The following is a 25176-nucleotide window of genomic DNA, read 5'->3' as shown; positions in this document are numbered from 1 at the left end:
GCAAGACCCTGTCTCACAGAAAAAAAAGAACAGTGCTGGCTGTGGCTGCTATTGGTGGGGACAGGCACAGACAGGCCTCCCAGCAAGGGCTTGGCCAGGGAGTCTACAAAGTGCTATGTGCAGGCACAGGGAGGCAGGTGTTCATTCCCCTGGGGGGAGGGAGGCAAGAGGGCTGGGAGCGGGACCCGGAGGGTGGCTGGCACCAGTGACCACTGAGTGAGGGTTCCAGGCATTCCAGCCGCTCCAGGCCAAGCCTCCGAGATCTCCTCCCCACAGATGTCCTATTGCCAAGCCTTGTCCCCCAAGGTCTGAAGACCTGAGGACTTCTGGGAGACTTGGGTGACTGTATCCAGGCCCTTCCGTGCACCAATTGCCAGTTGCTGCAGAACCTCTCCCATCACCTTCAGGCAACGATGGCCCTCCTGCCTCTGCCCGATACCTTACTTAGCACAGGGCCCAGCAGTGACGGGAGCTCAATACAGTGGCCACGAACTTCTAGACAGCCTCATCCTAGCAAAGTCTGTGCTGTCTTTGGTACATTGCCTGGTCTCTCTGTCTCAGGGACCCCTTTCTTTTTGTTGTTCGTTGTTTTTGAGACAGTTTCACTCTGTCGCCCAGGCTGGGGTACAGTGGCACTCTCAGCTGCCAGTGAGTACTGCCAGTGTGTACAATCTCAGCTCACTGCAACCTCCGCCTCCTGGGTTCAAGCAATTCTCCTGCCTCAGACTCCCGAGTAGCTGGGATTACAGGCAGGCGCCACCATGCCCAGCTGATTTTGTATTTTTAGTAGAGACCAGGTTTCTCCATGTTGGTCAGGCTGGTCTTGAACTCCTGACCTCAGGTGACCCACCCACCTCAGCCTCCCAAAATACTGGGATTACAGGCATGAACCACCGCATCCAACCTAATTTCTTTATTTTTAGTAGAGATGGAGTTTCACCATGTTGGCCAGGCTGGTCTTGAACTTCTGACCTCAGGTGATCTGCCTGCCTCGGTCTCCCAAAGTGTTGTGATTACAGGTGTGAGCCACCGCGCCCAGTCCCACTTCTTGTTTAATTGACCTTCATATTGCACAGCTGGCAGGGCTGTGGCACTTGAGATTACGCAGTAAAGCACCCAGTGAGAGCTCAACAAATGGTAACAGCTATTGTTAATATGATTATTAAACAACAGAGTTGGCCAGGTGCAGTGGCTCAGGCCTGGAATCCCAGCACCTGGGGAGGCCAAAGCAGGTGGATAGCTTGAACCCAGGAGTTCGAGATGAGCCTGCACAACATGGCAAAATCCCATCTTAACAAAAATACCCACAAAATTAGCCAGGCACAGTGGCCCATGCCTGTAGTCCCAGCTACCCAGGAGGCTGAGGTGGGAGGAACACTTGAGCCTAGGAGGCAGAGGTCGCAGTGAGCCATGATTTTGGCAAGCCAGCCTGGGTGACAGAGTGAGATCCTGTCTCACAAAATACAAGTGTCGGGTAGGAGTGGGGAGTCAGTGGCTCATATCTGTAATCCCAGCACTTGGGAGGCAGAGGCAGATGGATTGCTGAGTCCAGGAGTTTGAGAGCAGCCTGGACAACATAGAAAGACCCCCAGGTGAAGGAAGGAAGGAAGGAGAGAGAAAGAGAAAGAAAGAGAGAGAGAAAGAAAGACACTTAGGCAAGACACTCAAACTTCTCTGGTCTCCAAAGTGAAATGAAAGGAGAAAGCCGGGCACAATGGCTCATGACTGTAATCCCAGCACTTTGGGAGGCTGAGGCGGGTGGATCACCTGAGGTCAGGAGTTCGAGACCAGCCTGACAAACATGGTGAAACCCCATTTCTACTAAATACAAAAAAAAAGAAAAAATTAGCCAGGTGTGGTGGCTCATGCTTGTAATCCCAGCTACTTGGGAGTCTGAGGCAGGAGAATTGCTTGAAGCTCGGAGGTGGAGGTTGCAGTGTGCAGAGATCATACCATTGCACTCCAGCCTGGGCAACAAGAGTGAAACGAAACTCTGTTTCAAAAAAAAAAAGAAAGAAAGAAAGGAGAAACGTCTCCAACCTCAAGGTTGTTAGAAGGAAGGCACTTACTTAGCACAGGGCCCAGCACAAGGAAAGCTCAGTCTATGATGGGCATGATCAGTAAGTGTCACCTGTCCCTGGCTCTCCAAGAATGACCTAGGACAGATCCCCACCTTCCAGAACAGGTCACAGCTGGCTTGCAGTTAAAATCAATCAGGGGTTCCCACCCCCATCTTTTGTAGAATCAAATTCACAGACCTTGGCCTGACAGACAAGGGCCTCCCCATTGGACTTTTGCTTTGCTTTCCAGCGTTGTTTCTGGCTGTCTCACCGGTTCCTCTCCCAGGCTGGACACGTCAACCCACTGTCACTTCTCACACCCTCCCTCTAGGAAGGTCAGATCCCCATGTCATCGCTGCTGCAGCTGCCAGGAATGCCAGTGCCTTCCCTGGGGCCCAGCAAACACCTCCTCCCCGAATCTCACTCACTCCCTCTTCCTGGATTGGAATGACCCTCCTGCCTCCAGCGCCCAGACTCCGAGCTCAATGCTCACTCTCACACTCTTCTGCGGTTTCTCACTGGAAGACAAGAATGTTGGGCATCTCTATTCCCAGGACCTTGAACCGAGGCTGGCAAAGAGCAGCCCTAGGGACACATTTGGTGAAAAAAATGAATGAATGACCAAGGAATCTAGCCAAGGCAGTGCCCATGGCTTTTCTTGGGAGACATGATACTTCTATCAATACAAAGTAGGTGCCATGGTTAATTTTATGTGTCAACTTGACTGGCACGAGTGCCCAGATTAAACATTATTTCTGGCCATTCATGGTGGCTCACGCCTGTAATCCTAACATTTTGGGAGGCTGAGGCAGGCAGATCATTTGAGGTCAGGAATTTGAGACCAGCCTGGCCAACGGTGAAACCCCGTTTCTACTAAAAATATAAAAATTAGCCAGGCATGGTAGCATGTACCCATAATTCCAGCTACTCAGTAGACTGAGGCACAAGAATTGCTTGAACCCAGGAGGCAGAGGTTGCAGTGAATTGAGATTGTGCCATTGCAGTCCAGCCTGGGTGACGGAATGAGACTCTGTCTCAAAATCAAACAAAACCATTATTTCGGCCAGGTGCGGTGGCTCACGCCTGTAATCCCAGCCATTTGGGAGGCTGAGGAAGGTCACTTGAGGTCAGGAGTACTTATTATTTTGTTTTAATTGTCCTTTTTTTTTTTTTTTTTTGAGACAGGGTCTTTGTATATTTAGTAGAGATGGGGTTTCTCCGTGTTGGTTAGGTTGGTCTCGAACTCCTGACCTCAGGTGATCCTCCCACCCCCACCTTGGCTGCCCAAAATGCTGGGATAGCAGGCGTGAGCTACCTCGCCCAGCTTGAGACAGGGTCTTGCTCTGTCACCCAGGCTGGAGTGCAGAGCAATCAAAGCTCACTATATGTCATTCACAGCTTCTCAAAGAATGAAAAAACAAACAAAAACAGGAAAGCCCAGTACATCCTTGACCTCCTGGGCTTCAGCAATCCCCTCATCTCAGCCTCAGAGTAGCTGGTACCATAGGTGCCATCCATGCTGGGCTAATTCTTTTTTTTTAAAATTTTTTTGTAGAGACAAGCTCTCACTCTACTGCTCAGACTGGTCTTTTTTTCTTTTCTTTTTTTTTTTTTTTTGAGACAGAATCTTGCTCTGTCCTGCAGTGGCACAATCTCGACTCACTGCAACCTCTGCCTCCTGGGTTCAAGTGATTCTCCTGCCTCAGCCTCCTACTAGCTGGGACTACAGATGTGCACCACCATACCCAGCTAATTTTTTTTTCTTTTTTAAGATGGGGTTTCACCATGTTGGTCAGGCTGGTCTTGAACTCCCAACCTCAGGTGATCCGCCCACCTTGGTCTCCAAAGTGCTTGGATTATAGGCATGAGCCACCTCGCCCGGCCCCCAACTAATTTTTGTATTTGTAGTAGAGATGGGGTTTCACCATGTTGTCCGTGCTGGTCTCAAACTCCTGACCTTAGGTGATCCACCCACCTTGGCCTCCCAAAGTGCTGGGATTATAGGCATGAGCCACTGCACCCACCAATTGTCCTCTTTTACACCAAGTGATGTGCTTTCTGGGATGAGGTTGTGTACATGTTTTCATTTTTTGCTGGTTTGACTTTAATGACTTATTTATTTTTGAGTAACTTTTAAAATTGACGCTTTTCTATTTTTCTTTGTGAGCAAGGTCTCACTGTTTCCCAGGCTGGTCTCAAATTCTCGGAATCAAGTGATCCTCCCACCTCAGCCTCCCAAGTAGCTGGGACTATAGGGCCATGCCACCACACCTGGATTAACACATTTTTTTTAAATTTTTTTATTTTATTTGAGACGGAGTTTCACTGTTGTTACCCAGACTGGAGTGCAATGGCACGATCTCAGCTCACCGCAACCTCCACCTCCTGGGTTCAGGCAATTCTTCTGACTCAGCCTCCCGAGTAGCTGGGACTACAGGCATGCACCACCATGCCCAGCTAATTTTTGTATTTTTAGTAGAGACGGGGTTTCACCTTGTTGACCAGGATGATCTCAATCTCTTGATCCACCCACCTCAGCCTCCCAAAGTGCTGGGATTATAGGCATGAGCCACCGCGCCCAGCATACAAAACATTTTTTTAAATTAACCAGGCATTGTGGTATGTACCTATAGTCTGTAGTCCCAATTACGCATGAGGCTCAGGCAGGAGGATCACTTGAATCCAGGAGTTCGAGGCTGCAGTGAGCTGTGATCATGCCACTGCATTCCAGCCTGGACGACAGAGCAAGACTCTATTTTTTTTTTTTTTTTTTGAGGTAGAGTTTCGCTCTTGTTGCCTAGGCTGGAGTGCAATGGCACGATCTTGGCTCACCGCAACATCTGCCTCCCAGGTTCAAGTAATTATCCTGCCTCAGGCTCCCGAGTAGCTAGGATTACAGGCATGGGCCACCATGCCCATCTAATTTTGTATTTTTAGTAGGGACGGGGTGTGTCCATGTTGGTCAGGCTGATCTTGAAATCCCGACCTCAGATGATCTGCCCTCCTCAGCCTCCCAAAGTGCTGGGATTACAGGTATGAGCCACCATGCCCAGCCAAGACCCTGTCTCTTAAAAATGAACCAAAGAAAAAACCTCTGATTCTTATTGAGGGGGGCACTGTGTGCAGTTAAAATACTCTCCATTTCCCAGCTCTCTGCAGCAAAGGATGGGCATGTGACACATCTCAGGCCAAGGAACAGATAAGTCCCCAGGGTGGATGTCCCTTCTGAAAATCAAAAAGGCAAAAACTTCCCAGGAAATTGCCCATTGCCCTTTCCCTGATTCTGCCTATCTGGAACCCCTGGACTTTCTCATTTCATCCTCACATTAGGTAGATTGAAGAAGGTACCATCCTCATCTTTTTTTTCCTCAGTCTTCTCACTACACATTTTTTTCTTTTTTGAGACGGAGTCTCACTCTTATTGCCCAGGCTGGAGTGCAGTGGTGCAATCTCAGCTCACTGCAAACTCCACCTTCTGGGTTCAAGCAATTCTTCTGCCTCAGCCTCCTGAGTAGCTGGGATTATAGGCACGGACCACCACACCCAACTAATTTTTGTTTTTTGGTTTTTTTTAGTAGAGATGGGGGTTTCACCTGTTGGCTGGTCTCAAACTCCTAACCTAAAGTGATCTGCCGGCCTTGGCCTCCCAAAGTGCTGGGATTACAGGCATGAGCCACAGCGCCTGGCCTCATCCTTATTTTACAGGTGAGGAAATTGATGTTCAGGGAAGCGAACTGACTTTCTCAAGTTTGCAAGACTCAGGTAGCTCCTCCCTGAAAACTGAAGTGGCCAACTCACTGCATTGAATAAGTTTCCCATTTTGGCCAGGCCGCCAGGAAGCTGAGATCCTACAGTCAATCTAGCACTGCCCCTTAGCATGGGGACTTAGCTGTCTCCTTCCCTTTGTCCTCACCACTTGTCATGAAGCTTGAGAGATCAGTCCTTTTCTATAGGCTGCCTCTAGCTCTCTTTTGGAAAGCTGGGGTGGGGAAAATGGTGGTAGTGTGGTGGTTCTCTCTCTTCACTGGCTTCTCCAGATCTTCTCTCCACTCTGCGCTGGGCGGTGGGCTCTGGTTTCTGCTTGGGCAGGGCCCATAGGGAGCTCTGGTACAGGGGAGTGAGGTCACAGCCTTCCCTTGTCAGAGAAGACTCATCCACAGGATCTTGTCCCAGGGAGCACTCCCCCTCCTCCCAGGCTCAGGCCAGAGGTGATATTGCTATGAATAGCCTGGCACCCTGTCCTCTCCCTTGCTCTTTCCTATACCTGCCCAAACCTTTGCAAACTGTTCCCTTACCACACTCTCCTCAAGTCACCCAATTCGAGTGTTTCCTGCCAAGTCCGGAACACGAAGCGCACACAAAGGGCTCCATTGGTTGGGTGTGGTAGCTCACGCCTGTGCCACACTGAATGACAAGTTACCAAAACAAGTCTTAAAAATAATTTACCGTCAGCCACAGCAACTCATGCCTGTAATCCTAGCACTTTCAGAGGCTGAGGTAGGAAGATCACCTGAGGTCAGGCGTTCAAGACCAACCTAACCAACATGGAGAAACCCCATCTCTACTAAAAATACAAGGAAACTAGCTGGGCATGGTGGCACATGCCTGCAATCCCAGCTACTCGGGAGGCTGAGGCAGGAGAATCATTTGAACCCAGGAGGTTGTGCTCACCGAGACAGCGCCATTGCACTCCAGCCTGGGCAACAAGAGTGAAACTGTCTCAAAAAAAAAAAAAAAAGAGGAACCAGTCTGGCCTCCCTGAAGTGGGGGGGCTCACCCCCATTTCCCTCTTTCCCCTCCTCATCCTACAAGCGCATTATCAGGTTAATCCACTCTGGCTCCTCCAACACTCCTGGCTTCCCAACTCGCCTCTTCTAGTCCTTCCCACATGCCAGGCAGCCCTGAGGACCTGCAGGACCCAGCCTCAACTTCCCCATCCCACTCCCCTCAACAGCTTCCATTGCATCTGTGTTATTTTTATTTTCTATGCTTTGGTCTATACAAAAAAACCAATAACCAAAAACATAAAGCGATAATAATAAAACTCTCTGCTGGGATCTCCCCTGGCCCCCTATACCATGTGCAGGAGATGGAGGGGGGTCTGAAACAGGAAGGGGAAGAGAAAGCCCCTCACCGCACACCAGAGGGGTCAGCCAAGAGCACTTCTCAGGGTCAGCTAGGGCAGCTGTGTGGGTGGGGCCGGGGCGTGAGGGAGCTGTCCCCAGAGCTCCCCGGGGAGTGAGGTGGGCAAAGCCAACTAAGCATCCTGGAGAGTTTCCTGGAGCGGGTGACTCACTCCGTATCTCCTCCCCATCTCCCTGGACGGTCCCTGAACTTTTCAAGAGAACCTTTGGATTTCGGGGGTTTGGGTCTTGAATCTGGGTCCTGGAGACCCTGGGGGCTTAGGGCAGTTGGTTGGCGGAGTTTGGTGAGAAAAATCAGACCCAGAAGAGGAACCAAAGCCCTTCCGGGCCCAGACAGCTGGAGACAGGGAGGCTGGCGTGGGGAGTACGGCTGGGGGAAAACACGGTGGGTGCTTGAGTCTGAAGCTTTAGTGGCCAGGGCCACGGGGGCGGGGAGGGGGTGTCAGGCCCTGGACCCATGCCCAGGACAGAAAAGCAGGAGCAGAACACTATCCCAAGAAAGACCCTACGGAGGACCTCTGGAGGCACGGGGAGCAGCAGGAAGTGGCGCCCTGGCTTCCCCAGCTCAGGCACTTTTCTGTCTCGCCCCAATCGCCTGCATGGAGAGCCTCAGTTGAGGAACTGCACCTGTTGGTGGATGGGGACAGACAGGGGTCAGGGGCTGGGTGGATCTGTCTCCCCAGAAGTTCATGCCACTCTGTGTCACCTACCTACCACCCCCAGAAGGGGCCAGCAGGAACAGGACACCCACCCCCGCCAAAGACACAAGAAGAAGGCAGGCTGGGGCACGCCTCACTTGGGGAAGCTCAGCAGCAAAAGTTCCCCCAAAAAAGGAGCTTGGGTTTTAGTGGGGAGACGGGAGGGCCTCCAACAGAAGGAGGTTCTAGAGAGGAGGAAAAGCCTGAAGACAGGGGGCCGTACTGGGGCCAAGCCGCCTAGGCCAGCATGTGGTCTGCAGGGGGGTACGGGGGCCTGAGGCCATCGCTGTAGGTGTCGATGGGGTAGTCTCCATCCACGTCCAAGTGCATGTCCAGGGGGTCAAGGGGCACATCGCTGGAGTACATGGGACGGTAGGTGGCATCCATGTCTGGGGACGAAAAGTAGAGCTCTGTCCAAGTGTCTGCCAGCCGCTCTGCAGGGGGCATTCTGCCCAGCCCTCACCCACCTCCTCCCCCCATGCCCACCAAGGTGGGCCTGAGACCCTCCCCAAACCCCACACCAGGGCACCTAGACGCCACACAGCAGTTGCCACCGGTCCTCTGGCCCTGCGATAAAATATTGCCCCCTCACACCCACACACAGCCGACCAGGCTCTCCAGGGTCCTGAAGAGCGCAGCTCACACTTACCATCTCCATAGGGCTCATTGATGGGGATCATGCTCTGGGCCTGAAGGAGAGAAACGTGAGTGGAGACATTTGAAAATGTAGGCTCTGGCTGGATCTCAGCTTAGGGGGAGGGAGAGATGCTTCTAAAAAAGAAAAAAAAAAAGGGGGGGTGGGCCGGGCATGGTGGCTCATACCCGTAATCCCAGCACTTTGGGAGGCTAAGGCAGGTGGATCACCAGGTCAAGAGATCGAGACCATCCTGGTCAACAAGGTGAAACACCGTCTCTACTAAAAATACAAAAATTAGTTGGGCATGGTGGCGTGCACCTGTAGTCCCAGCTACTCCCAAGGCTGAGGCGGGAGAATTGCTTGAACCCAGGAGGCGGAGGTTGCGGTGAGCCAAGATCGTGCCATTGCACTCCAGCCTGGGTAACAAGAGCGAAACTCCTCAAAAAAAAAAGGGGTGGGGCCGGGCACTGTGGCTCATGGCTGTAATCCCAGCACTTTGGGAGGCCGAGGCGGGTGGATCACTTGAGGTCAGGAGTTCCAGACCAGCCTGACCAACATGGTGACACCCTGTCTCTACTAAAAATACAAAAAAATTAGCTGGGCGTGGTGGCACATGCCTGTAGTCCCAGCTACTTAGGAGGCTGAGGAAGGAGAATCACTTTAACCTGGGAGGCAGAGGTTTCAGTGAGCTGAGATTGTGCCACTGCACTCCAGCCTGGGCGACAGGAGTGAGACTCTATCTTGAAAAAAATAAAAAAATAAAAAATAAATAAAAGAGGGGGCCAGAGAAAACAGAGCCCTTGGAGGAATAGAGCATGATGAAATGGGGTCACCTAGGCCCCTGATGTACTCATGTCCTCAGTGCTCCAGAGGGAGGAGGGTTCCCCATTCATGGGGTGGGGGCTCCTGCCGGACTAGAGCAGCTCAGGGGAGGAGGGGAGGAGGCAGAGGACTCAAGAAAAGACTGCCCATAGCCTATCCAGCACCTCCACACAAATTAGGAAAAGGCACTCCCTCCTCAAACACTGTATACTCATTTGGGCAAAATAAAAATTGGCACTTTGTGGATATATGGTTCAACCTACCTCCATCTGCTAGGAATTGTTATAAATGATCAATTACAAAATAAAGATCTAGAAAGTTGACAGGAGTAGAAGCCCCTCTAAAAGCGCTGTCCTTGGGCAGTACACAACCTACACAGCCATCTACTGCAGTCCAGCCTGGGATACTTCCAGCCTCCCGGAGAGAAGAACCTAAGATACTCCCAGTCTCCCAGCCAGAACAACCTAGGATACTCCCAGCCTCAGGCAGAACGGCCTAGGATAATCCCAGCCTCCCAACCAGAACAACCTAGGATACTCACAGCCTCCCAGGCAGCTGGGTCATGCTTGAAGAGGGAGTTGGTGAGCTCCACTGACACACGCTTCCGGTAGTCTGGGTTCTTGTCCTCGGAGATTCGGAACAGGACGGCAGCAGCATAGGTGGCTGAGCAGAGAAGAGAGGAAAAGCCAGGTCAGACGGGTGCCGGCCTCCATCATGGCTGGGGGAAGGGGACCCAGTCTCCTCCCTTCCTCCAGCTCACCAGTGCCCTCGTTGCGGGAGTGCAGCAATTCCATGAGTGGGGCTGAGGCCCCCTCTGCATCAATGGCGTCCGCCGCCTCCTTGTCCTGGGCCAGCTCACACAGCACCCCGGCGGCCACGCGCTGGATGTTCTCCACCGATGAGTACAGGAGCTGGGGACAGGGGACACGGGAAGTAAGGGAGCAGTGGAAAGGGATGAGGCAGGCTGGACAACACAGCCCACAGCCCTGCCCACCTCCACCCTGTAGCAATTCCAGAGTGGGAAATGGGCCCTCATCACAGGGTGTTACTGCTTTAACTGGGCTGAGCGTTGTTTATGGACTACTTTGAAATTACCCGTGTTGCTGCCTCATCTAAGCATTGGAATCTAGTGTCAGTGACCTCAATGACATGAGAGATGTTAAACTCTTTTTTTTTTTGAGACGCAGTTTCACCCCTGCTACCCAGGCTGGAGTGCAATGGCATGATCTCAGCTCACTGTAACCTCCACCTCCTGGGTTCAAGTGATTCACCTGCCTCAGCCTCCCAAGTGGGATTATGGGAACCTGCCACCATGCCCAGCTAATTTTTTGTATTTTTGGTAGAGACGTGATTTCACCATGTTAGCCAAGCTGGTCTCAAACTCCTGATCTTGTGATCTGCCCGCCTTGGCCTCCCAAAGTGCTGGGATTACAGGCGTGAGCCACCGTGCCCAGCCTAAACACTTGTCTCTTATGGTATTTGCACATATTCTCCCAGTTTACTGATTTTTTAAATGCTTTTTTAAGGTTCTTTCTGAAATACAGATGTTTTTCATGTTTATGTGATTGAATCTCAAGGTGTTTTTTCTTCCATTTGTGATCTCTCTCCTCGCTTTGATGCTTAGAAAGTCATACCAAGCCAGGAGGTTGCTAAGTAGTCAATCCCGGTATGTCCACTTTCCTCCAAATTCCTCCAGAGACCTCTGGATGCCTGGTCCAGGCTTCCCAAATCTGGGACCTTGCCCTCTAAGCAGTGGTGGGGGAACCTCTCCTGCCCACCTGCCCCAGACTCACCTGCACAAACAGGGGGATGGTGTTGAGCCGGAAGATCTCCATGCGGTTCATGGGGTCCCGCGCGAGGATGTGCAGGGCTCCAGTGCAGCCCTCCACAATCTCCTCCATCCTCACACCGTCCTGCATGGAGAGGCAGGGGGCATGGGACGGGTGCCTTGGACATGGTCACAACTCTTCCCGACCCTGACAGCTGAATCAACTTCACAGGCACTTGGAATTGGTATCCCTTGCAACTGATGTTCCCATTCACACACATACCCACAGAGGATACCCTGACCTCCCAGGAAGGCTGTCACAGGCACCAACAGCTCACATACCGTGTAGGGCTGCTGTGTGCCTGCAGCCACGTGGCGCTGGGCATCCTGGTGGGCCTTGACCAGCAGTTGGACGAGGCGGGGGATGACTGCTGCCTCCTGCAGGGGGGCATGGTTGGCTGGGCACAGGGCCAGATTCCTGATCAAGCCGATGGTTGCCTGGCAAAAAAAAGGGGCAGGGATCAGGGGCACTTCTTGGACATCTGAAGGATCCCAAGGTTCCCAGCTTCAGGTATCCCCTCCCTCCTTCACCTTTCCCCGAGGCCAGACACAGGCATACTGAAAGATCTCCAGAGAATGAGACCACCCCAGCCATGTCACTTACTCCACAGGATCTGGGGGTGCTCACAGCTAATTCTTTTTTTTTTTTTTTGAGATGGAGTTTTGCTCTTATAGCAGGTCTGCTGAATTGGGACCTGCAGAGGGGTGTGTGTGTGTGTGTGTGTGTGTGTGTGTGTGTGTGTGTGTATAGAGAGAAAGAGAGATTGTTTATTTGTTTGGATTTTTCTTCAGTTTTTTTTTTTTTTTTTGAGATGGAGTTTTGCTCTTGTTGGCCAGGCTAAAGTGCAATGGCGAGATTTCGGCTCACTGAAACCTCCACCTCCTTGAAATCTCTAAGCAATTCTCCTGCCTCAGCCTCCTGAGTACCTGGGATTAGAGGCATGCACCACCAGGCCCAGCTAATTTTCTATTTTTAGTAGAGACAGGGTTTCTCCATGTTGGTCAGGCTGATCTCAAACTCCTGACCTCAGGTGATCCGCCCACCTTGGCCTCTCAAAGTGCTGGGATTACAGGTCTGAGCCACCGAATCTGGCCGCCTTTTCAATTTTTTTGTAAGAGGTGAGTGTCTCACTATGTTACCACCCAGGCTGGTCTCAAACTCCTGGCCTCAAGTGACTCTTTTGCCTTCCCCTTTGCTTCCCAAAGTGCTAGAACTACAGATGTGAGCCACAGCACCCAGCCTCCTGTTTTTCTTTTCTTTTAAATGATGGGTTTTTGCTTTCATTCTTTTAAATGATGGGTTTTTCTTTTAAATGACGGGTTTTGCACCCAGGCTGGAGTGCACTGATGCAATCATAGCTCACCGTAACCTCCAACTCCTGTGCTCAAGTGATCCTCCTACCTGAGCCTCCCCAGGAGCTGGGACTACAGGCGTGCACCACCAGGCCTGGCTAATTTTTGTTGTTGTTGGCTGGGTGCGGTGGTTCACACCTGTTATCCCAGCACTTTGAGAGGCCAAGGCAGGCGGATCTCCTGAGGTTGGGAGTTCAAGACCAGCCTGACGAACATGGAGAAACCCTACCTCTACTAAAAATACAAAATTAGCCGGGCCTGGTGGTACACACCTGTGATCTCAGCTACTCCGGAGGCTGAGGCAGAAGAATCTCTTGAATCCGCGAGGCAGAGGTTGCAGTGAGCCAAGATTGCGCCACTGAACTCCAGCCTGGGCAACAAGAGCAAACACTCTGTCTCAAAAAACAAAACAAAAAATTTTTGTTGTTGTTGTTGAGACAGGTCTTGCTATGTTGTTAGGCTGGTCTCAAATTCCTGGCCTCAAGCAATCCTCCTACCTTGGCCTCCCAAAGTGTCAGTATTACAGGCGTGAGCCACTGTGCCTGGCCCTGGAACCTGCAGCTTAATGAAACTCAGTTGCACTTTGAACTCTGAGCTCTGCCCTAGGGGATGGTGGAGCTACAAGACAGAAGAAATATGGAATTTTGGGGCAGAGCCACTGTTGAGGTCTAAACTGTTACATGAGAGAGAAATAAACTCTCTTATTCAAGCCACTGTATTTGGGGCTTCTTTGCTGCTGCAGCTCTGCCTATGCCGACACAGCACGTACGCCTGCCACAGGGAGCTCCTTCCCAACGCCTAACTGCAGTACCTTGACCAGCGGCCACTGGTTGGGCTGGTTGAGCAGCTTCACGATGGCTGGGATGCCATAGTTGAGACGCACAGAGTTCTGGGCCATCTCGGCCTCAGGGTGGCGGCTAGTGAGATGGCGCAAGGCACAGATGGCAGGCTCCGTGATGTCGTCCTTGTCACCCGCACGCAGGATGGCGTGGATGAGAGCCTCCACTCCGCTGTTCTGTGTCACCAGTGTCTTGTTCTTGCTGTTGTTACATGTGAGGTTGGACAGCGTGCCTGTAGCACAGGTGAGCACATTGACGTCATCCACGCTCAGCTGATTCACCAGAATCTTCAGCACACTCTCCAGGCCCTCCTGCAGGGAAAGAAGGGTCGGGGGAGTCAGGGAGCAGTCAACTCTAGGGGGCCTTCTCAAATATGTCCGAGGGGAGCAGAATGAGCTAAAAGGGTCAGCCCTGCCTGTGTGTGCCCGGGAACTTTCATCCCTATGACCTGCCACACCCTGTGAGAGGATGTTACTATCCCATGCTGCAAATGAGGCAATGAGGCTCAGAGAGGTTGGGGAACTTGCCCACAGACACACAGCTAGTGGCTGGATCTGAACCCAGGCCTGGCTCTAAGCCCAAGGCTCTTCCCTCCACCTCATCAGCCTCTTCCTGGGGCCCTCAGACCCATGAAGAACCATCCTCGGTCCAAAGTACAGTGGCCAAGAAAGGCCTCAAGACCAGGAGGCAATTGTTGAGGGGGCCGCATGCTTCAGTGGCCCAGCTGAGCCACAGCTAATTGCTTCTCACCTTTCTGCACCCTCACTACTGCTCCACCACCCTGGAGCCCTGAGCCAAATCCACATCCAGGAAAATCACTAACTCAGACGTCTCACTTCTCCCAGAGAGACATGTGGGCCTTGCTGTGGGATAGAAAAACCCCAGCTTAAAGATGAGGGTCTTCAAGGCATTTCTATAGTCTCAGCCACAAGAAAGACAGAATTAGAGCCTCCAGTCCTCCCACAGTACCTAAGGTCGGATGCCCAGACAGGAGGCTGGATGGGGCAGCTTAAGAGTCAGCCCCAGGCCCAGACATCTCTCTCACCTGCTTGGTGGCCACGTCCGAGAGGTTGCGCAGGGTCCACAGGCAGTTCTGCACCAGGCGGGGGCTGTTGCTGGTCAGGTGCTTGCCCAGGGCCTGCATCCCACCTGGGGCAGGGACAGGGGTTCCATCAGCCATGGGGAAGCATGGCTGATTGAGCCTGGCAGCTGGGCAGAGCCCCCCCCTACCAGTCACCCTCAAGGCCATCACACTCACCCGCCTCAACAATGGCAGGCTTATTGCTGGGACACACAGACAGCACCTTGAGCACGCGACTGGTGGTCCAGAGCAGCTTCTCATAACTGTAGTTACGCATGATCTGCACAAGGGCCTGGGGCCCACCATTGGCCAGGATGATCAGCTGTGGGTGAAGAGGGAATGAGTATGAGATGGACAAGGAATATGACTGGGAACAAGGAAGGGCAAAGCAGGAGACAGAGCTGTCATCACTAAGCTTCAGCTAAAGCAAGAATCATTTGGGTTTTTTTTTCTTTTAATGTATTTTTTTCTTTTTCTTTTTTTTTTGTGAGACTGAGTTTCGCTTTTGCTGCCCAGGCTGGAGTGCAATGGCACAATCTCGGCTCACTGCAACCTCCGCCTCCAGGGTTCAAGCAATTCTCCTGCCTCAGCCTCCCGAGTAGCTGGGATTACAGGCATGAGCTACCACGCCCAGCTAATTTTGTATTATTAGTAGAGACGGGTTTCTCCATGTTGCTCCGGCTGGTCTTGAACTCCTGACCACAGGTGATCCAGCCGCCTTGGCCTCCCAAAGTGCTGGGATTACAGGTATAAGCCACCACACCCAGCTGTATTTTTTTTGTTTTTATAAAGATGGGGGTGGGGTCTCGCTATGTTGCCCAGGTTAGTCTTGATCTCCTAGCTGCGAGTGATCCTCCCACCTTGGCATCCCAAAATGCTGGGATAACAGGTGTTGGCCACCACACCCAGCCAAACACCCAAATAGTTTTTTTTGTTTTTGTTTTTTGAGATAGCGTCTCCCTCTGTTGCCCAGGCTGGAGGAGAGTAGTGCGATCTCAGCTCACTGCAACCACTGCCTCCTGGGTTCAAGCAACTCTCATGCCTCAGCCTTCCAAGTAACTGGGATTATAGGTGTGTGCCACCACGGCCAGCTGATTTTTGTATTTTTAGTAAAGATAGGGTTTCATTATGTTGGCCAGGCTGATTTCAAACTCCTGACCTCAGGCAATTCACCCACCTTGGCCTCCCAAAGTGGGATTACAGGTGTGAGCCACCATGGCCAGCCCACCCCAATACTTTCATGACTGTTACACAAGCCAACATTTTGGAAAATAGGATAATACCCAGTGCTGACAAGGATGTGGCAAAACTGTATTCATATTCATACCCATTACCAGTTATAGCACTGGAAATTAGTCCAGTCCTTCTGGAAATCAATCTCGCCATTTGGGTAAAAGCCTAGAAGTGTTAAAAATCTTTAACCCCATTGATGAGAATTGTTTCCACTCTTTGACAAAGGCCATATGCCCAAAGATGGTCATTACAGCATTGTTTATCAGGCTGGGGACCAGGCACCATAGCTCACGCCTGTAATCCCAGCACTTTGGGAGGCCAAGGTGGGCAGGTCACAAGGTCAGGAGATCGGGACCAGCCTGGCCAAAATGGCAAAATACCCTCCCTCAGAATAAAGCCTGAAATGAAATAATGCTATCTGTAGCCTGGGTATGGTGGCTCATGACTATAATCCCAGCACTTCGCTGAGGCAGGAGGATTCCTTGAGGGTAGCCTGGGCAACATAGCAAGACCCCATCCCTACAAAAAATTTCGTTAGCTCAGGCACTAGCTCAGTCGTGCTTGCCTGTAGTCCTCAGAGGACTGCTTGAGCTCAGGAGTTTGAGGTTGCAATGAGCTAGGATCATGCCACTGCCCTCTAGGCTGGGTGACACAGTAAGACCCTGTTTCAAAAAAGAAAGAAAAGGGAAGAAAGGAAGAAAGAGAAAGAAAGAAGAGAGAGAGAAAGAAAAGTTTTCTATCATTATTAGAGGATGGTTTTGAGGAACATATAGCAAAAAAATAAATTTTAAACATCATCCAACTGGGTATGGTGGCTCACGCCTGTAATCCCAGCATTTTGGGAGACCAAGGTGGGCAGATCACCTGAGGTCGGGAATTCGAGACCAGCTTGAGCAGTGTGGATAAACCCCATCTCTACTAATACAAAATTAGCCAGATGTGGTAGCACATGCCTGTAGTCCCAGCTACTCAGGAGGCTGAAGCATGAGAATTGCTTGAACCTGGGAGGTGGAGGTTACGGTGAGCCGAGATCACATCATTGCACTCAAGCCTGGGCAACAAGAGCTAAACTCCATCTCAAAAAAACAAAAACAAAAACATACACATCATACAGGCCAGACCAGGCACAATGGCTCACACCTGTAATCCTGGCGATTTGGGAGGCTCAGATGGGCAGATCACTTGAGCCCAGGCATTTGAGACCAGCCTGGGCAACATGGAGAAACCCCATCTCTATAAAAAATAAGCCAGGGGCTGGGTGTGATAGCTCATGCCTGTAATCCCAGCACTTTGGGAGGCCGAAGTGGTTGGATCACGAGGTCAGGAGTTTAAGACCAGCCTGGACAACATGGTGAAACCCATCTCTACTAAAAATTCAAAAATTAGCTGGGTGTGGTGTTACATGCCTTAAATCATAGCTACTCAGGAGACTGAGGCAGGAGAAGCACCTAAACACAGGAGGCAGGTTGCAGTGGGCTGAGACTGCGCCACTGCACTCCATCCTGGGCAACAGAGCAAGACTCCATCTCAAAAAAGAAAAAAGAAAAAAAAACAGGCATGGTGGCATGTGCCTGAAGTCCCAGCTACTTGGGAGGCTGAGATGGGAGGATCATCTGAGCCCAAGAGGTCAAGGCAGCAGTGAGCCCTGATCACCACTGCACTCCAGCCTGTGTGACAGAGTGAGACCTTGCCTCAAAATACAATAATAATAATGATAATGATAATAATAATAAGGTTGGCATAGTGGCTCATGCCTGCAATCACAGCACTCTGGGAGGCCTGGGTGGATCACCTGAGATCGGGAGTTTTTTTTTTTTCTTTCTTTTTATCAATGCATATTTGCAAAGAGATTGGGAGTTTAAGACCAGCCTGACCAACACGGAGAAACTCATCCCAACTAAAAATACAAAATTAGCCGGGCGTGCTGGCAGGTGCCTGTAATTCTAGTTACTCAGGAGGCTGAGGCAGTAGAATCACTTGAACCCAGGAGGCAGAGGTTGCAGTGACCTGACATCGCACCACTGCACTCCAGCCTGGTCAACAGAGCAAAACTCCATCTCAAAAAATAAAAAATAGGCTGGGTGCAGTGGCTCACGCCTGTAATCCCGGCACTTTGGGAGGCTGAGGTGGGCGGATCACAAGGTCAGGAGATCGAGACCATCCTGGCCAACATGGTGAAACCCCGTCTCTACTAAAAATACGAAAAATTAGCTGGGTATGGTGGCGCATGCCTGTAATCCCAGCTACTCAGGAGGCTGAGGCAGGAGAATTGCCTGAACCCAGGAGGCGGAGGTTGTAGTGAGCCGAGATTGCGCCACTGCACTCCAGCCTGGTGCCTGGCGACAAAGCGAGACTCTGTCTCAAAAAAATAAAATAAAATAAAAAATCAGGCAGGAAACAGATGCAACGTTGCAGACTGTTAATGGTGACAGGGATGTGCACACATCTGTAATATGCCCACAGAACAGCTCTTAAGGAAGCGCATTGCAGTGACAACAGTGGCTGTATGAGGATGAGTGATTTTTTTTCCTTATCCTCAAAACAGTAATTGTGAGCAATTCAGTCGCATGATGGAGCAGGTATAGCCGCTCCTATATCTCATCTCAAAGGAGTAAGCAGGCAACAGCCTGAGGCTGCGCAGGATGGAAGGTGACACAAGGGTGGGCTTCAGGCCTCGGGAGGGCTGGGGGACCTACCTTGCTCTCCTGGTTGCCGTAGGCCAGGAGCTGCAGGCAGTCGGTGGTGATGGCTAGGAACTTGGGGTTGTTCTTGTTGAGCAGGGGCACCATCTTCTGCAGCCCATCGGCCAGGCGCACCGCCATCTTGGCACCCTCCTGGTACAGGAGCAGGTTGTGCAGCGTGGTGATGGCATAGAACAGGACTGACTCCACGGGGGAGCTGGGGGATGGGCAGGGCTTAGTATGCTGAGGCTCCACATGTCTCTGGCATACATGTGAACCTGGCATGGGTTTCCACCTCCCCCAGGTAGCCTCCCCCATACTGACGCCCCTCTGGAAATATCCCTTTGCAAAAATCTCATCATTCCTTGAGCCTGCCCTGCTCTTAAGCATGAAGCAAACAGCACCTCTCTTCTCCCAATTGGGACAATGACTCCTCCTGCTTCTGAGCCCCCAGCCCTGTGCTGAGTGCATAGCAGGTCCCCTACAGATCCCTACTAAGTAACTACTACATGGAAGGCCACATATTAAAGAGGGCTTGCAAGGCATCCAGAGGGGAGTGAAATCAGTATCTCCCCTCAGGGAACTCCCAGCCTGGGATGGGGATGAGAAATGAGGCCAGGCATGGTGGCTCATGTCTGTAATCCCAGCACTTTGGAACACCAAGGCATGTGGATCACCTGAGGTTAGGAGTTTTGAGACCAGCCTGGACAACACGGAGAAACCCATCTCTACTAAAAATACAAAAAAGTGGATGGGCATGGTTGCTCACACCTGTACCCCAGCACTTTGGGAGGACAAGGCAGGCAGATCACAAGGTCAGGAGTTCGAGACCAGCCTGACCAACATGGTGACACCCTATCTCTACTAAAAATACAAAAAAATTATCTGGGTGTGGTGGGGCACACCTGTAATCTCAGCTACTTGGGAGGCTGAGGCAGAAGCATCGCTTGAACCCAGGAGGCGGAGGTTGCAGTAAGCCAAGATCACACCACTGCACTCCAGCCTGTGTAACAGAGGGAGACTCCATCTAAAAAAAAAAAATTGCTGAGCATAGTGGCAGACAGCCTGTAATCCCAGCTGCTCAGGAGACTGAGACAGGAGAATCGTTAGAACCCGCAAGGTGGAGGCTGCAGTGAGCTGAGATCATGCCACTGCACTCCAGCCTGGGGGACACAGCGAGGCCTCATCTCAAAAAAAAATTAAGAAACGAGGCCAGTAAACATTTTGTAGGAGGCCAGGAAAGATAAAGTGTGCTAGGGACTTTGCATATGCTGTTCCCTCTGGCTGGAACATTCTTCCTTCCTCTACACTAGCCAAACGCCACTCATCTGTCCATCCCCTACCATTAAGCGATTCCACCTCTGAGCAATCTCAATGCTCTTCTGCCACAGCCTGTGTCATATCCTGATCATTGACCTGCTGTTTACATGCCTGTGTTCCTCGCTGGGCTGTGAGCCATTGAGCACCAGGATGGGGCGTGCTTATACTTGGCACATGGGAGGTACTCAGCGGGTATTTATGGGAGCTCAGGGAAGAGAGGAGAGAGGCCCATGTGAGAGGGGGTCTTGGGCTCCTGCAGCGAGCAGGGATGGGTACCTGAGCATGCGGACTAGAGCAGGGATGCCGCCCGACTTGAAGATGGCGAGCAGCCCCTCCCGGTGGTGGGAGAGGTTGTGCAGGATGCTGGTGGTGCAGCGGGCAGTGTCCAGGTCACTGGTGTTCTGCATGGTGCGCACGACAGCTGCCACCAGCTGGGGAGAACCCATCAGGGCCCGCCGCGATGCTTCCTTCTTCGACAGCTGGTTCACAATCATGGCCGCCTTGGTCACCACTACCTGGAGGGCAAAGGCAGGTTTGGGGAAGTGAGCACTAAGGAGGGCCTGGGATACCCTTCCCTCACAGCGCTGAGGAGGACCCCAGTCAGACTCCTCACACACAGGAGGGGCCCAGGTCATGACCTCCCTCCAGCCCTATAATGCCCCCACCCCCACCCAACCCCGCCTCGCAGGGACCCTCACGGACCGGGTCCTCGTCGTTGAGCAGCTTGGTGAGCTCGGGCAGGGCGCGGGTGGCCAGCTCGGCGTCGTCCTGGTAGTTGATGAGATGCACGATGGCCGACTTGAGCAGCTGGGACGGCTCAGCCAGCCGCTGCAGGTTGGTGGCCTGCCCCTCCACCTGGGTGGCCAGCAGCAGTGAGCTGTCCTCGCCTGACATGCCAGGGCACATGGCCTCCCGCACCCGCTTGGCTCTGGCTGTGGTGGACATCTGGTATTCCAGGTCACCTGGCGGCCATGGGGACAAGGACTGAGTGTGGGCGGGTAGGCTGGGCGGACACTGGGAAGCAGGGCAGGCTGCAGACAGCCCCACCTGGGCCATATGGGCCACCTCCCACCCTGCCCAAAGCCCCAGCACATAACTCGCCATTCTACCTCTCACCAGGGACCTGGGGAATCGCCATCACCTCGGTAACCTCATCTGTAAAATGGATCCCACACACTCTGTCCATCATGGGATTTTCTTTTTTTTTTTTTGCACACTTATTATGTGCCTGGCAGTGAATTTAGTGCCTTTCTTATATTTTCTCATATAATCAGACAACAACCCTCAAGGTAAGTACTATCAATGGCTCCACTTTACAGATGGGAAAACGGCACAGAGGGGTTATTAGGCAGCCTGACTCAGGGACCCAGACCCCTACTCATTCTCCTCCCTTACCCATCAGGTCTTTTTCAACTCCGAAACCTCAGAGTCTAATTACACCCTCCTCATCTCCAGTGGTAGCAACCCTCCCACTATACAGGCAGACAAACAGAGGCCCAGAGAGCCACCAACATCACACAGCCGGTCAAAGGGAAAGTCAGGGCTGTGGGTTTAGAGAGCAGGAGCTGGGTCCTCAGCTGAGACATCAGGTTCCTCTCTAGCTTCCATCCCCTGGGTGGGCCTGGGAGTGCCACAGGTAAGCACCCAGGCAGCCACACCCTGGCAACTGTCCTGATGCCCCCAGCAGGGGGAGGCAGAGGTTCTACCCTCTAATTAGTCAGGAAGGAGGAGAGATCTTTGTGGCTTTCCTACTTGAATGCTGTACTTTTTGCTACCAACGCAGTGCCTGGCCCTGCCCAGCCAAGAGGTCCCTACCACCCCTACCACCTCTCAGGGAGGAGACCAGCGTGCAGGGGCTGAGCTTCGTAGAGCCCCACCAGCCAGAGTCCACCCACACTGCTTCTAGTGCCCACAGCCCACCCGCTGGCATTTTCAGGACCCTGGAGGCATCTGTGGCTAATGATCCTAGAGTCTAACTACTCCTCTCCCTGAGAGGGGCAGGGGAGCCTTGGGCTGGCAGGGCACCCCCATCTTGGGCTAAGCCCCAGAGTTGAGTCAGTCACTCCTCCCGTAGCCTCAGCCTACCTGCATGTCAGCAGCAGAGGCCTGGTCTCCCTCCAGCCCCAAAGAGGGTCCCTGAGGCTTGAGACCTACACCTCCTCTACCCAAAGGGGAATCCCTGGGGGGTTCCTGGGGCATATGGGCCTGGCTCTCTCATAAAACATGAGGCTCCTGGAGCCAAAGAGCTGTGTCCTCCCTGTCATCCATGGGCTCCCTCCTCATCAGATTCTTTTTTTTCTTTTTTGAGACAGAGTCTCACTCTGTCACCCAGGCTGGAGTGCAGTGGCACAATCTCAGCTCACTGCAACCTCTGCCTTGCGGGTTCAAGCAATTCTCCTGCCTCAGCCTCCCAAGCAGCTGGGACTACAGGCACTCGCCACCATACCCAGCTAATTTTTTTGTTTTTAATAGAGATGGGGTTTCACCATGTTGGCCAGGCTGGTCTTGAACTCGTGACTTCAGGTGATCCGCCCACCTCAGCCTCCCAAATTACAGGCATGAGCCCAGCCTCCTCATCAGATTCTTCTGTTCACAGAAGGCAAGGACTATGCCTCTTCCTTCAGACTGGGGGCACCCTGAGGGCAGGGTCTATGCCTTCCCCCCCGACTTTTTTTTTTTTTTTTTTTTTGAGACAGAGTCTCGCTCTGTCACCAGGCAGGAGTGCAGTGGCGCAATCTCAGGTCACTGCAACCTCTACCTTCTAGGTTCAAGTGATTTTTCTGCTTCAGCCTCTCCAGTAGCTGGGACTAGAGGTGCATACCACCATGCTGGGCTAATTTTTGTATTTTTAATACAGACGGGGTTTCACCATGTTGGCCAGGATGCTCTCAGTCTTTTAGCTTTGTGATCTGCCCATCTCAGCCTCCCCAAGTGCTGGGATTACAGGCATGAGCCACCGCACCCAGCTTATGCCTTCCCTTTCTACCGGCGGTTCACAGAAGAGGATTCTGCAGCCCTCCCAGATGCAGCCTCCTGAAGTAGCTGCACCTCCTCCTTCAGACTGGGTGGGCCCCTGTTAGCATGAGCTGTGCCTCCTCCCTCAGGCCAGGAGCCTTCCCACAATCTGCCTCCTTTCACTCTGGCCTCTCTCCAGGACCCAGGCAGGTTTTCTACCCCATGGAGAGTCCCCAGGGGTCCTGACCTTGGCTCGGGGGCACCCCCTGGGTGTAGGTGGTGGTCTTCTTGAGAGTGTACTGGCGCCCACAGGCCTCGTCCTCCTCCATGATGCCCTTGCTGCTGACGGAGGGCACACAGGTGTTGGCACCTGAGTGGATGCCCGAGTCGTAGGTGTATGTCTGCTGCCACTCAGTCACCTTGATAGGCTGTTCCATCAGATTCATCACCTCCATCGTGGCTACTGGGGGCACAGAAGAGGTCGTCAGGAAGCAGGAAGTCAGCTGGCCCCAGTGGGGCACCCCAACACCTTGCCCAGCTCCCAGCTTCAACTTATCCCCAAGTCCTGCCTGTCTTCCCACATCATCACCCTGGCCCCAGGGGTTCCATGAGGGTGCAGCAAGGGATGAGGGGAGTGCCCAGAAGGGTACCAGGCCCAGGGAGGGGCTGCCCATGATGAGACACCCTGGGAGCAGTGAGCCCCAGGGGTGCAGCTGTGTGTGAGTCCTGGGCTGTGTCTCTGACCTCTCAGAGGGATGAGCCCCAAGGGCAGGGCAGTAAAGGACCAGCTGTCACCAGCAGCCCCTGCTCACTCACCTTGCTTCCCTGACCCAACTCTCCCAGGGGCAAGAGAAGGCACTCAGGGCCTCCAGCAGCTTCTGAGGTCCCCTGGACCCACCCTCAACCCCTGGGACTCCCTGGGAAAGGCTGCTGGGAGGAGGCACCCAGCCCCTGGGCAGGAAACTGGGTGGGGCAGGGAAGCTGTCTGACAGGTTTCTCTGGAGCGCCCCAGGCTCCCTCCGAGACTCCAGATTTGGCTTTCCTACAGGTTGGGCAGGGTCCTAAGTGGCCCCAAGGCCCAGGCCCTAAGGCCCCTTCTCTCCCAGCCCTCCCAGCCCCTAGAAGCCTTTTTGAGTCCGTGGAGCAGTTCAAATCTCAGCTTCTCACTACTGGGGCAATTCCCCTCTCCACGGAAACTCAGTGTCCTCATCCATAAAATGGGGTCACACCACCTCCCTCAAAGGTGGTTGCGAGGATCAGGTGCAGCGCCTGGTGCATAGCAGGTGCTCAGAGGCCACGGCCATTACCATCAGCACCGCCTCTCCTCCAGAAGTGCTTCCTCACCTCCTGGTCTCCCCGAGCCCAGGCTAGGGATCTGGGGTGTGGCAGGCCTCTGGGTGTCACTGCCATCAGGGACCCCTCTCTCTCTCTGCAGAAGTTTAGGGGCACCTGAAGGTTAATGAGTAGCAGGACCATACTTTGTACTAGGGAGGTGAACTTCCCACTTGGTCTGTGTTTGGCTCCACTGTCCTGGGAACTGACCTGCAGAGGTCAGCGGCTGCGGGGAGAATGGACGCCGTGATCCCATGAGGGCCTACTACGAGCCAGATCTCTCACAGACACTGTCATACTCATGAGTGGGTTTCAAAGCATATGCGCTGTTCCTCCCACATACAGATGCAGAAACTGAGGTAGAGCTGCCAGGTGCGGCAGCTCATGCCTGTAATGCCAGCACTTTGGGAGGCTGAGATGGGTGGATCACAAGGTCAGAAGTTCGAGACCATCCTGGCCAGCAAGGTGAAACCCTATCTCTACTAAAAATACAAAAAAATTAGCCAGGCATGGTGGCACCTGCCTATAGTCCCAGCTACTCAGAAGACTGAGGCAGAAGAATTGCTTGAACCTGGCAGGCGGAGGCTGCAGTGAGCCAAGATTGCACCACTGCACTCCAGGCTGGGTGACAGAGCCAGACTCCAACTTGGAAAAAAAAAAAGAAATGGCATAGTGGCAGAGTTGGGACTGGGACCAAGCATGGGTGTGAGGGGCACTGAGTTCTATGGCCTTTACATATCACGGCACAGCCTCAGTGAGTAAGCAGAACTCAGGCTGGTCCACCCATGAAGCCAAGCAGCACCTGGGTTGTCTCACTGTGATGGGGACCAGGTGAGGGTGAGGGTGGTGTGGCTAGGCAATCTGGCCCCACCCAGGAACAAAGATCACCAAGGATAAGTCTCCAGGAGGATGACAAATGCTGCTGCAGGTCTCCCAGCCTTTTATGGCAGGCAGCCATGAGCACACCTGGAGCGGGCAGAGGCAGGGGCCAGGCTGGCTCCCAGTTACCTCCTTCCCTCTCCTCCCGCCATCCCGAGTGACTCAGAGTTTCGGGCTGAGGCCCAGCACGGTGGATCACCTGAGGCCAGGAGTTCGAGACCAGCCTGACCAACATGGAGAAACCCCATTGCTACTAAAAATACAAAACTAGAGACTGTGGTGAGGGAGGGTAAAAAAAAAATACAAAACTAGCC

The 25176-nt window shown here is 52.8% G+C and overlaps 1 protein-coding gene across 18 annotated transcripts in view; it reads right to left on the bottom strand.

Moving 5' to 3' along the window:
* Positions 1-7020: 7020 nt before the first annotated feature.
* Positions 7021-25176, bottom strand: part of JUP (junction plakoglobin) — a 36276-nt gene continuing 18120 nt past the window's right edge. For 7 of the 18 annotated variants that reach the window (XM_078373617.1, XM_078373612.1, XM_078373614.1 and 4 more), the window contains exons 2-14: positions 22899-23114; positions 20399-20658; positions 19973-20211; positions 18392-18593; positions 14640-14784; positions 14427-14530; positions 13354-13692; positions 11472-11627; positions 11155-11274; positions 10122-10272; positions 9903-10024; positions 8552-8591; positions 7021-8291 (exon numbers count right to left, since the gene is read on the bottom strand). In XM_078373617.1, coding sequence (XP_078229743.1) covers positions 8140-8291; positions 8552-8591; positions 9903-10024; positions 10122-10272; positions 11155-11274; positions 11472-11627; positions 13354-13692; positions 14427-14530; positions 14640-14784; positions 18392-18593; positions 19973-20211; positions 20399-20658; positions 22899-23106 — 2238 coding nt within the window. In that variant the 5' untranslated portion in view covers positions 23107-23114 and the 3' untranslated portion in view covers positions 7021-8139. The remainder of the gene's footprint in view (positions 8292-8551; positions 8592-9902; positions 10025-10121; positions 10273-11154; positions 11275-11471; positions 11628-13353; positions 13693-14426; positions 14531-14639; positions 14785-18391; positions 18594-19972; positions 20212-20398; positions 20659-22898; positions 23115-25176) is intronic. The other 11 variants (XM_078373613.1, XM_035300546.2, XM_035300547.3 and 8 more) reach the window with 3 other exon arrangements.

Source organism: Callithrix jacchus, chromosome 5 (genome assembly GCF_049354715.1).
Source record: "Callithrix jacchus isolate 240 chromosome 5, calJac240_pri, whole genome shotgun sequence".
NCBI classification, from domain to species: domain Eukaryota; kingdom Metazoa; phylum Chordata; class Mammalia; order Primates; family Cebidae; genus Callithrix; species Callithrix jacchus.
Note: the sequence above shows the minus strand (reverse complement) of the source record. Positions and strands in the feature narration are given on the sequence as shown.